This window comes from Silurus meridionalis, chromosome 5, assembly GCF_014805685.1.
Source record: "Silurus meridionalis isolate SWU-2019-XX chromosome 5, ASM1480568v1, whole genome shotgun sequence".
Taxonomy (NCBI): domain Eukaryota; kingdom Metazoa; phylum Chordata; class Actinopteri; order Siluriformes; family Siluridae; genus Silurus; species Silurus meridionalis.
The window spans coordinates 27,864,269-27,876,768 of NC_060888.1; the positions used below are offsets into that span (position 1 = coordinate 27,864,269).

General features: G+C 42.9%; 1 protein-coding gene across 5 annotated transcripts in view; it reads left to right on the forward strand.

Moving 5' to 3' along the window:
• The window catches only part of ntrk3a (neurotrophic tyrosine kinase, receptor, type 3a), a 198,340-nt gene that overhangs the window by 153,171 nt on the left and 32,669 nt on the right, over positions 1-12,500 (forward strand). For all 5 annotated transcript variants that reach the window (XM_046849856.1, XM_046849857.1, XM_046849858.1 and 2 more), the window contains one exon: positions 10,061-10,249. In XM_046849856.1, the coding sequence (XP_046705812.1) occupies positions 10,061-10,249 (189 nt within the window). The remainder of the gene's footprint in view (positions 1-10,060; positions 10,250-12,500) is intronic.

Below are 12,500 nucleotides of genomic sequence, written 5' to 3' on the forward strand. Positions count from 1 at the left end.
GTGTGCTGGTACCGATCTTTAAGCATAAAGGAGATGTGCAGACCTGCAGTAACTACAGGGGAATTAAGTTGATCAGTCACACCATGAAGTTATGGGAAAGAGTAGTGGAAGCCAGGCTGAGAGAAGAGGTGACCATCTGTGAGCAACAGTATGGTTTCATGCCGAGGAAGAGCACCACAGATGCCATATTTGCTTTGAGAATGTTGATGGAGAAGTATAGAGAAGGACAGAAGGAATTGCATTGTGTATTTGTGGATTTAGAGAAGGCGACGACAGGGTGCCAAGAGAGGAGTTGTGGTACTGTATGAGGAAGTCAGGTGTGTCGAGAAGTATGTAAGGGTGGTGCAGGACATGTATGAGGACAGTGTGACGGCAGTGAAGTGTGCAGTAGGTACGACAGACTGGTTTAGAGTGAAGGTTGGACTGCATCAAGGATCGGCCCTGAGCCCTTTCCTGTTTGCAGTGGTGATGGACAGGTTGACGGACGAGGTCAGACAGGAGTCTCCCTGGACTATGATGTTTGCGGATGATATTGTGATTTGTTGTGAGAGTAGGGAGCAGGTTGAGAAGAGCCTGGAGAGGTGGAGATATGCACTGGAGAGAAGGGAATGAAACTCAGTAGGAGTAAGACAGAGTACATGTGTGTGAATGAGAGGGAGGGCAGTGGGTGGTGCGGTTGCAGGAGAAGAGCTTCAGAAGGTGGAGGAATTCAGGTACCTGGGTTCAACAGTGCAAAGTAATGGAGAGTGTGTTAGAAGTGAAGAAAAGAGTGCAGGCAGGGTGGAGTGGGTGGAGAAGAGTGACAGGAGTGATTTGTGATAGTAGGGTATCTGCAAAATGAAAGGGAAAGTTTATAGGACTGTGGTGAGACCTGAGATGTTGTATGGTTTAGAGACAGTGGCATTGAGTAAAAGACAGGAGGTGGAGCTGGAGGTAGCAGAGCTAAAGATGTTGAGGTTTTCGTTGGGAGTGACGAGGATGGATAAGATTAGAAATGAGTTTATTAGAGGGACAGCGCATGTAGGATGTTTTGGTGACAAGGTGAGGGAGGCGAGATTGAGATGGTTTGGACATGTGCAGAGGAGGGACATGAATTATATTGGTAGAAGAATGCTGAGGATGGAGCCACCAGGTAGGAGGAAAAGAGGAAGGCCAAAAAGGAGGTTCATGGATGTGGTGAGGGAAGACATGCAGGTAGTTGGTGTAAAAGAGGCAGATGTAGAGGACAGGGTGGTATGGAGACGGATGATCCGCTGTGGCGACCCCTAATGGGAGCAGCCGAAAGAAGAAGAAGAAGAAGAATTTATAATAATAAAACAAAATTTAAAAAGTTCACATTTTTGCCTTTTTCTTTCTATTTCTCTGGTTGCTATGGTTACGTTTCAAATTTTCGGACTCTGTAGGCATACTTCCTAAGTAAATTTTACATGCAACATCTGTATCGACCAATCAGGAACAAGGATTTCATTATCTGACCATGTAATAATAAAACATTTTTTATAAAGAAAAATATATTTGATATATAAAAAATTATTGCTCTGAAGTATTGAAAAGAGATATATAAAGAATTTAAAAACATGATTAAATATGTAAAAAGATTAGAAAATGTTTTATTGAATTTCTTTTTTGGTACATTTAAAATATTTTTTTTAGTTAATATAAATGATTATTAATTTATTCATAAATAATTGTAAACATATACAAATGATAGTAATACAAATAATTGTAATTTTTTAATTATATATAAATATATATTTATTCTATTTTTATAGCTACAAAAATACCAATCACATTTAGTTGATTTTTTACCATTAGTCTCATTGTGGTCGGTGGTGTTTGTGTTCTTTTCTTAATATGCTGAAAAATAGTTACATAGTTAATTCAGTAGTTAATAGTAAAAAAAATTAATAATAATTTATTATTTTTACTGAATTTTTTTTAAATGTTATTCTGTTGTTCTAAAATGCATTATTTTTCCTCCAACAAATGTCATTAATATCTGCAGGAGCTGTAGAGCTGTAGCTCACTGACTTACAGTCAAATAAAACTTTATGACAAAATGATAAAAATGTTTGTTGTTTTAGTTGTTGCTTCAGGGCAAATAAACAGCGTTCCAGGTGAAGATGGTGAGATGCAAACAGGAGGTACTTTTAGTTCAACATGAGAGAGAGAAACAAAAAACACACAAACACAATGCATCTGAACAGAATCATATAATTTACTGTTATAATGAGCTCCACTCTTCTGGGGAGATGTTCCAATTGATTTTGTGGAGATTCACTCAGACACAAGGGTGTTAGTAAAGTCAGGTGCTGATGTGAGAATGTGAGAAGGTGAGGAGGCTCCTGGGTGCAGTCAGTGTTATTATTCATCCCAAAGGTGTTCAATAGGGTTCGGATTAAAGCTCTATAGCAGGTGATCTTCCTCTCCAACCAATATACAACAGAGCTTTGTGCACAGGAGCATTGTCATGCTGGAACAGGTTTTGAGTCTCCCAGTTCAAGTTAAGGGGAAATTTCATGCATCCAAAGACGTCCATTACAACTGTGTACCTTCAAGTTTGTGTAACAGTTTGGAAAAGAACCACATATGGGTGGAAAGTCCAACAGTGTCTGAATACTTTTGGCCAGAGAGAGAGAGAGAGAGAGAGAGAGAGAGAGAGAGAGAGAGTGTGTGTGTGTGTGTGTGTGTGTGTATAAATAGTATATATTGGAAAAGCTGGATATTTAGCTGAATTTATGATGATGACAACGAGACCTGTGTGTGTGTGTGTATGTGTGTGTGTGTGTGTGTGTGTGTGTAGGCACGAGACATGCCGGATGGTTTATTATTACGCTGCCTTTGCTCTTTTGTTAAAGAAGAGAAAAGGAAGAAAGGAAATAAAAGTGTCCATTTTAAAAATTACATTTCCATTATGGCCGTCAGAGGAATCGCTTCTGGATCAATGAACATTAGAGAAAAATATATCATTTATCCTGGAAATGTATTTCTTTAATTGTCTGATGAATCGCTGCACATTTCACAATCCACTTACAGCAAAATCGATGCAGCGCAAAATACCTGCATTTATTCACTTTATTTTCTTTAAACTGTTTCCTTTTAGGACTTAAATAAGTCAAGTGATGAGGAGATGATAAGCGAGGAAGGTGGAGGAGGGTGGAGGAAAGAGAAGGTAGGTGGATGAGGGTGGAGGAGGGTGGAGGAACAAAGAGGTAGGTGGAGGAGGGTGGAGGAGAGTGGCGCAGAAAGAAGGGGTGTGGAGGGAAATCAATGAAGGTGGAGGAGTGTGGAGAAAAGAGGAGAAAGGTGGAGGAGTGTGAAGGAAAGAGGAGGAAGGTGGAGGAGTGTGGAGGAGAGGAAGGAAGTGTGGAGAACAGTGGAGCAGAGAGGAGGTGTCAAGGAAAGTGGTAGAAGGTGGAGGAGAGGTGTGGAAAAAAGGAAGGTGGAGGAGTGTGGGTGAGTGTGGAGAAAAGGAGTGAAGAAAGGTGGAGGAGACAGGGGAGTGTGGAGGTGTGGAAAAAGAGGAGGAAGGTGGAGGTGTGTAAAGGAAAGAGGAGGAAAGTGGAGGAGAAGATGGAGGCTTGTGGAGGAAAGAGGAGGAAGGTGGAGAGAAGGGGTGTGGTGGAGTGTGGAAAAAGAGGAGAAAGGTGGAGGAGTGTGAAGGAAAGAGGAGGAAGGTGGAGGAGAGAAGGGGTGTGGTGGAGTGTGGAAAAAGAGGAGGAAGGTGGAGGTGTGAAGGAAAGAGGAGGAAGGTGGAGGAGGAAGATGGAGGCTTGTGGAGGAAAGAGGAGGAGAGTGGAGGAAAGAGGAGGAAGGTGGAGGAGAGAAGGGGTGTGGTGGAGTGTGGAAAAAGAGGAGGAAGGTGGAGGTGTGAAGGAAAGAGGAGGAAGGTGGAGGAGGAAGATGGAGGCTTGAGGAGGAAAGAGGAGGGTGGAGGAGAGTTGAGGAAAGAGGAGGAAGGTGGAGAAGAGTGGACAAGAGTGGAAGAGTGTGCAGGAGTGTGGAGGTAACACTGTGCCACACTCCTTCACACTCTTTTACCCTCCAACACTGGGTGGAGATCATGTGAAAGCTATTTGAAAGAGCTTGGTCAAGCCTGCATTCTCATTTCAACAAGTCTTTGGCATGTGGGAACAGAGCGGAGTTCTCCTGTACATTGAGACGTCATTACCCTTAGCAGCTCGTCTAAAAGAGGAGGCTCAGTGGAAGAGAGATGAGCACGTGACTTTCCCTGTTTGTAGATCACATTAAACCTGTACTATTGGAGCGGCCGTAGATAAAGTCATGAAACTTCTTGCAAATACTGGTGTGAACATTTCTTTCGCAATTTGGGCATAATGAAATTCTGTGGTTGTCATGGCACATGAGGCAAAAGCAACAGGGGTACCATGCTGAAGACATACAGAGCCTAGTCCATGTTGGAATGCGTGAGATAAAAGGACAACGGGTTTAGTAACAAAAGTATTGCAAAACTGGGGGACTGGATACGGCATCTTTTAGTTTCTGGAAGGCGGAGTTTTGCAACTCCAGCCGTGACCGTTCGATATCTTGCTTTTACAGTGCACGTAAAGGGCCTGGCATCACTATAGAGTGGAATAAACTTTGATAAATTGTTTGTCATGCCGAGAAACCATTGCAAGGCCTATAAGTCATCAGGTTTTGGCATTTATAGTCTTGTCAGTGTCAGGTTTGATGCCGTCAGCAGTCAGGAGGTGGCCTACAATCTGTACCTGCCAAAAGGCGTCTTTTGGCAGATCTAAAGGGATCTGCCAAAATCCAAATTTTGCGTTAAGGATGCTAAAAACCTTGGCCCCTAGCATGTCAGCAATAACTTATTCAATAGTTTTTAATGGATGATGTGGTCTACGGAAGAATGGTTCAAGGTGGAGTTTGGATTGCATCAAGGATCGGCTCTAAGCCCTTTTCTGTTTGCAGTGGTGATGGACAGGTTGAAGTCTCCATGGACTATGATGTTTGTGGATGATATTGTGATTTGTGGTGAGAGTAGGGAGCAGGGGGAGACAATCCTGGAGGGGTGGAGGTACACCCTGGAGAGAATAGGAATGAAAGTCAGCAGGAGTAAGACAGAGTACATGTGTGTGAATGAGAGGGAGGGCAGTGAAGGGGTGCGGTTGCAGGGAGAAGAGGTGGAGAAGGTGGAGGAGTTAAGGTACCTGGGGTCAACAGTGCAGAGTAATGGAGAGTATGTTAGAGAAGTGAAGAAAAGAGTGCAGGCAGGGTGGAGTGGGTGGAAAAGAGTGATAGCAGGAGTGATTTGTGATAGAAGAGTATCTGTGAGAGTGAAAGGGAAAGTTTATAGGACTGTGGTGAGACCTGAGAAGTTGTATGGTTTAGAGACAGTGGCATTGAGTAAAAGACAGGAGGTGGAGCTGGAGGTAGCAGACCTGAAGATGTTGAGATGTTCGTTGGGAGTGACAACGATGGACAGGATTAGAAATGAGTTTATTAGAGGGACAGCACATGTAGGACGTTTTGGAGACAAGGTGAGGGAGGTAAGATTGAGATGGTTTGGACATGTGCAGAGGAGGGACACGGGGTATATCAGGAGGAGAATGCTGAGGATGGAGACCCCAGGAAGGAGAAAAAGAGGAAGACCAAGGAGGAGGTTTATGGATGTGGTCAAGGAAGACATGCAGGTAGTTGGTGTGATAGAGACAGATGTAGAGGACAGGGTGATATGGAGACGGATGATCCGCTGTGGTGACCCCTGATGGGAGCAGCCAAAAGAAGAAGAAGAAGAAGAAGTAGATGTGGTCTGAGGAGTACTTTGTTGAGGTATATTGGATCATATCCTTACAGAGCCATCTTTCCTTTTTGCAGCAACCATGGCAGGCACCCCCTTCCATAGCATCAGTTTCAGGGGCAATTACGCCAGTCATTCTCTTGAGTTCTGCTATGACTTTCTCCTTCATTGCAATGGGCACTTTCTTGGGTGCACATACAGTGGGCGCTACTCACTCATCTAATCACATGTGATAAACAACAGGCAGTTTGCTGTGATGTTAAACAAGTTACTAAATTCCCGTACCACTGGCTCTTGATTTTGCACAGCATGAACATGTGGACCTAGCTGTTCCAGGCCCATTGCCAAGCTATCCTGCAATCCAAGCAGTTCTCTCACATTGAGATCTGAGACGTGGAATTTGTGTTGGCCTTGTTCACAGTGTAATGTTGTGGTGCCCACAGTGTTGGTTTGTCCACCGTAGTCAATGAAATTCACTTTTTAATTAGTGTTTATGTGAGCTGAGGGTACAATGAGGTGTAGCAGTTGGGTGGATAGAACATTGCATTTGGCACCTGTGTCCACTTTTAGTTTTAATTGACCAGATCGATGCTTCAGATGTAATGTAAATATTTCACCTTTTTGAGAAACATCATTCACTGTCTCCCAATAGAAAGAGTCCTCAGGAGAATTGTGTTGTGTCCAGTTCACTAACTCGGTTTGAATTCTGGTTTCTCAATTGTGCTGCAGTTTGTTTAGGATAGTAATCACGGCTTTGGGACTGAGGTGCTGTTTTGGGTGATGAAACCGATCTACAGCACTTTGCTGTTTCAAGAGGTTCCATTTACCACAATTGTTGCACTGTTTCTGGAAAGCAGAGCACTTCAGTTTGTCAGGGGTGTGGTATCTGTTACAGTTTATGCAGCGATCTTGCACAACACATACAGTACGTCAGCCTCGTGTTTCAGTTCTTTTGTGCTCATGTAATAAACATATATTGACTGCGAAGTCCAGCGTAAACTTTTTCATACGGAGCAGCTGTTTGCTGTCACTTTTAATCCCACAAACAATTGGCTCCTCGTTTAAAGTTCCAAAGTCGTAAAGTTCAATTTTTTTGCCAGTGTTTTGAGTGTGGAAACTTACGACTGAATAGACTCACTAGGCTTTTGATTGGTGGTATTGAAAACACGTCTGTCCATTATTATATTCCTTGTGGGCAAGCAGAGTTCAGCAAACTTCTGCAGTAATACCGCGTCAGGAGCTGATACATTTAGCAGAGTCTGCACTTTGTTTGATTTGTCTGATCGGTCGGCATTGCAATATTTTCGCCATTCCTTTTGCTCCAGTGAAAGGAGACGTGTTGAATTGTGTTTATTGGGTTTCTTGCTTTAATAATAACATTCACTCTGACTGTATGAGATACTGTGTGTGATGCAGCGCTCTGCTCTACTGCACTTCTCTATTATACTTGTTGTTTCTGTACACGTGGCATCATGATGGGATTAACAGGTAGATGGATTCAGGCAGGACACCAGTGAAGGCTTGTATACATACATATTAGTGTTTCTGCTTAAACTCACCCCTAGAAAAGGAAAAAATGTGCGTCTCCTTGTGGCCGTGTGTGATTTATTTCTGTTCAGCATTATATTAATGCTCAGGCAGATCCTACATGCACATTAACTGCTTTCCGAGCGCTTTAAACCTCCAGCAACGAATGAAATAAGGCACAAATATTTGATGGCTTTATAGCATGAATGCGGAGTCTCCAGAGCGAGCCGTCGCTTTAATTACAGATAATCACACACTGGGACGAGTGGACAAACGCTGAAGGTAACTGATGTGTTGAAAACTCCAAAATAATAACCTTTATTTAGGTTCTGCAATTTACATACTGCTGCTTTAAACTGTGCTTGAATTTATTATTATTATTATTATTATTATTATTATTATTATTATTATTATTATTAATTTGTACAGTAATTAACAAGAGGAATTTCACTTCCTATTCATCGTTCATGTTGCTGCAGTAGAGCAGGTGCTCAGAGACATTTTCTCAGTGAGAATTATTCTGCACATCATCACGTAAATTACAGATTCAATTATGTGGATTTTGCAAAGAGTAAAACTAACTGGGTGTTAATAATTAAATTAATTAATTAATTGATACAAAACTAAATAATTATTTAAACAATCATTTGGAAATAATGATATCATTATTTTTATATTTATGAATATGACCCTGCACTGTTTTTCCTATAAGTCATTGCATCTCCATGTCCCATATCACATGCTACCTTTATCACCCACACATGTTCCTTGTCATGTTATTTCTCACCTTGCACCACACTCTGTCTCACTTTTCATGGTTTTTCATGGTTCTCATCATTGTTTTTTTCTTGGCTCAGGTTTAGGATCAGGTTTAGGACCAGAATCAGGTTGAGGATCAGGTTTAGGACCAGGATCAGGTTGAGGATCAGGTTTAGGACCAGGTTTAGACTCATGGTCAGGGTCAGAGTGAGAATTAGGATCAGACTCAGGATCAGGTTCAGGAACAAGATAAGGATTAAGCTCAGGATTGGGTTGAGGGTCAGGCTTAGGGTCGGGATCAAGCTAATATTTTCTTGTTTATGTTTAAATATTATTAGTAAATTATTGCAAATAACCGAATACATATATAATATATTATATATTACATAATAACTTTCTACATATTATTCAAAATATTATTTATTTATTTATTTATTTATTTATTTGATAGTTTTTTTGTTGGTGTTGCATGATAAGAGAGCACTTTCAGCTACCAGGTACAACATACTCTTTAATAATAATTAATAATAATAATAATAATAATAATAATAATAATAATAATAATAATAATAATAATAATAATAATAATAGAAAGGAAGCCATTTTAAAGCAGTAAAATTGACTCTTTCTCATAAATCTTAATAATCTGCCTTCTCCAACCCACAGCTACTCATCTCAGGCAGTAATTGAATGGAAAGCCAAAAGGGATTTGAGATTGATTGATTGACCTTATAAAGTCTGTTTAAAGTTTTTTCCCCCTATTTCCCTTATTTTGTTATCAATCTTGATTGGACATTGGGGCTTTACGTGGTTTTTCCAATTAAAGGGGGGAGAGAAGCGAGTATAATGAGCGAGCCAGTTATCTGAAGTGGTCATTTGGCAGCCTGATAAATGCAGCCTTTTGTCTTCAAGCCTTAAAACTAATTACTTTTTTTTTTTTACTTCTAAAAGAGAAAGAGGAAAAGACAGAAAGAGAGAGAGAGAGAGAAAGGGAAAGAGAGAGAGAGAGAGAAGGAGGAAGAGAGAGAGAGAGAGAGAGAGAGAGAGAGAGAGAAGAGAGAGAGAGAGAGAGAGAGAGAGAGAGAGAGGAGAGATGCTGGTGTAAAACGAGTGTTTGTAGCTGCTATAAAAATCTTTAATATAACTATATATGGATAGAAAATTAAATTATTCTGGGGTGTGTAACAGTAACCATTCTATTGTATTTCTGTATTTCTGTATGTGTGTGTGTGTGGGTGTATGTGTGTGTGTGTGTGTGTGTGTGTGTGTGTGTGTGTGTGTGTGTGTGTGTGTTTGCGTTGGATTCTGTGTGGAATCTTTGTTCTATTTTGGAAAACACAGTTGAGACGAATTAATTTTAAAACTACATTACAAACCACACGACAAAGTCACTCGTGTGTGTGTCAAAAGTGTGTGTGTGTGTGTGTGTGTGTGTGTGTGTGTGTGTGTGTGTGTGTGTGTGTGTGTGTGTGTATTGAGCTGTCTTCTCCTTTCTCTTTCTCAGAAATTGAGTCTGGCAGCAGGCTGATGTGTTTGTTATGCCGTGTGACCTCTCCATCTCCACTCAAGTGTGTGTGTGTGTGTGTGTGTGTGTGTGTGTGTGTGTGTGTGTGCGCAAGAGGGACCGAGGCTGTATTTTCTCTTTGTGTACACCAATATGGCCGACCTTTAGACTGTTGATAAATAGTTGTACCAGGAGTCACTCTGTTTGATTAAATGGGAATTAATCGGAGGTTTGATGCTAACATTGCTAACGTCGCTAACATTGCTAACGTCGCTAACATTGCTAACGTTGCTAAACTTCACTATCCAACTAATGTATGTGTTTTCTAAAATGTTGATTCCGAAAGCTTTGATTCAACAGGCAAAAATAAAGAGATGAAAAAAATTCACGGCTTCAGCGATTCTTTAACATGGACCCAGGCAGGGGGCGTGGCCTAATATTTATAGGCTGGGAATGGTGATCCTGAGAAGGTAAAAAAATTGAACATCTGATCTCTTGTTATTCAGGTCCTGTAGCTGTGATAAGTGGAGAAGAAGACAGTGCCAGTCCCCTCCATCATGTAAATCATGGGATTTTAAGCCCGTGCACGCTGGACGCCGGACCTGACGCCGTCGTCATCGGCATGACGCGTATCCCCGTCATCGAGAACCCACAGTACTTCCGTCACGGCCACAACTGCAGCAAACCCACCACCTGTGAGTACAGAAAGAACTCGTGTAGTAAGATGTTTATCTTCTCTTCTCTTCTCTTCTCTTCTCTTCTCTTCTCTCCTCCCTCCTCTCCTCCCTCCCTCTCCTCCCCTCCTCTCCTCTCCTCTCCTCTTCTCCTCCTCCCTCCTCTCCTCTCCTCCTCCTCTCCTCTCCTCTTCTCCTCCTCCTCCTCCTCTCTTCTCTCTCCTCCTCTCCTCTCCTCCTCTCCTCCCTTCACTCTCCTCCTCCCCTCTCTCCTCTCCTCTCCTCTCCTCCTCTCTCCTCCTCCCCTCTCTCCTCCCTCCTCCCTCTCCTCTCTCTCCTCTCCTCTCTCTCCTCTCCTCTCCTCCTCCCTCCTCTCCTCTTCTCTCCTCTCCTCTCTCCTCCTCTCCTCCCTCTCCTCCCCTCTCTTCTCCTCTCCTCCTCTCCTCCCTCCTCTTCTCTCCTCTCCTCCCTCCCTCTCTCCTCCCTCCTCCTCTCCTCCCTCTCCTCTCCTCCTCCCTCCTCTCCTCCTCTCCTCCTCCTCTCCTCTCTCCTCTCTCCTCCCTCTCCTCTCTCCTCTCCTCCCTCTCCTCCTCTCCTCCTCCCCTCTCTCTCCTCTCCTCCTCCCTCTCCTCTCCTCTCCTCCCTCTCTCCTCTCCTCTCTCTCCTCTCCTCCCTCTCCTCTCCTCTCCTCCTCTCCTCCCTCCTCCTCCTCCTCCTCTCCTCCCTCCTCTCCTCTCCTCTCCTCCCTCCCTCCTCTCCTCTCCTCTCTCCTCCCTCTCCTCCCTCCTCTCCTCCTCCTCCTCCCCTCTTCTCTTCTCCTCCCCTCTCTTCTCCTCTCCTCCCTCTCCTCTCCTCCCCTCTCTTCTCCTCCCCTCCCCCTCTTCTCTCCTCCCCTCTCTTCTCCTCCTCCTCTCCTCCCCTCTCCTTTCCTCATTTTAAACACTGGAGTGTCTCCAAAGCAAAACAATTTTATTTGTTTCAGTTTAATCATATTGTTTTGTTGTTAGACATAAAATAATGACAAAAGGTGAAGCATGAGGCCACGCCTCCTTTGCAGAGACTGACAGATACAGAGGCCACACCTCCTTTACTGCCAGATACAGAGGCCATGCCTCCTTCTCTGAGAGATAGAGAGGCCACACCTCCTTCACTGACATACACAGACCACGCCTTCTACTCTGAGAGATACCGAGGCCACATCTTCTTCATTGCCAAATACAGAGGCCACGGCTCCTTTACTGACAGATACAGAAGCCACGCCTCCTTCTGTGAGAGATCCAGAGGCCACACCTTCTTCATAAAGACTGCAGTAGTGGCAGATACAGGGGTTATGCCACACCTCTTGTTCTGAGCCAGTATTCTGCATTCACCTTCATCGCTGTGACTGACAGACACACAGGCCACGCCCACTTTTGTCCTAAACAGAACAGGAAGTGTGACACAAACACGCAGCACTTTTCAGGATTTGTGACTTTTTCGTCCTTGTCCATCGTTTTTTTTTTTTTTTATAGTGCACTTAAGTGTGTGAGTAAATCTCTCTGAGCACTGAGTTCAGGAGTCGTTCACTTTTACAGAGCTGCCACAGTGTGAAGGAGAGGGATGAAGTCACGCTGGAATTTAGGACTTGGGGTCATTCATAGTTCAAGGTAAAGGTGGAGAAGAAAGAAAGAGAAGAAAGAATGAAACAGAGAGAGAGAGAGAGAGATTTGCATTAGTAACTCCTTCTTCTTCTATCTTTTGTCATAAAGCCATGATGAAGCCACTTTACTTTCTATTATCTTGATCAAGTTTTCCCATCTAGGGATCATCTGCTTTTATGAGTTGATGGTGTTTCCATTTTGATTTGGTGGTAGATTTCCATCTCTCCTTTCTCTTTCCTCCTCCTTCAGCTATCATCGTACTTGTCCTCTGAAATCCATCCTGGTTCCTCATCTTCTCCACAACTCTTTTATAATCTCCTCCTGATTCTCTCTAATCTCCCTGATCAGGTCTCCTGTCCCCTTCTCTCATCTCTGTCTTGGTGGATGTGATGAGGGTATGAGCTTCAGGAAGCCGAATGGTGAAAAAACATTTGTGAAAAATTAATCATTAAAAGTTACAAGACTAAAGTATGAAGCTGAACAAACAAACACAGCTTAGAATCGTTTAAATACTTGTTTGTGTCTGAACTTCACCGTGTAGCCGAACATCAAAACATTGACGAGACGCTCATTTTGAACAGTAAAAGGTCCCAACCTTCAACTTTTACATTTATATTTGTACCATAGAATAA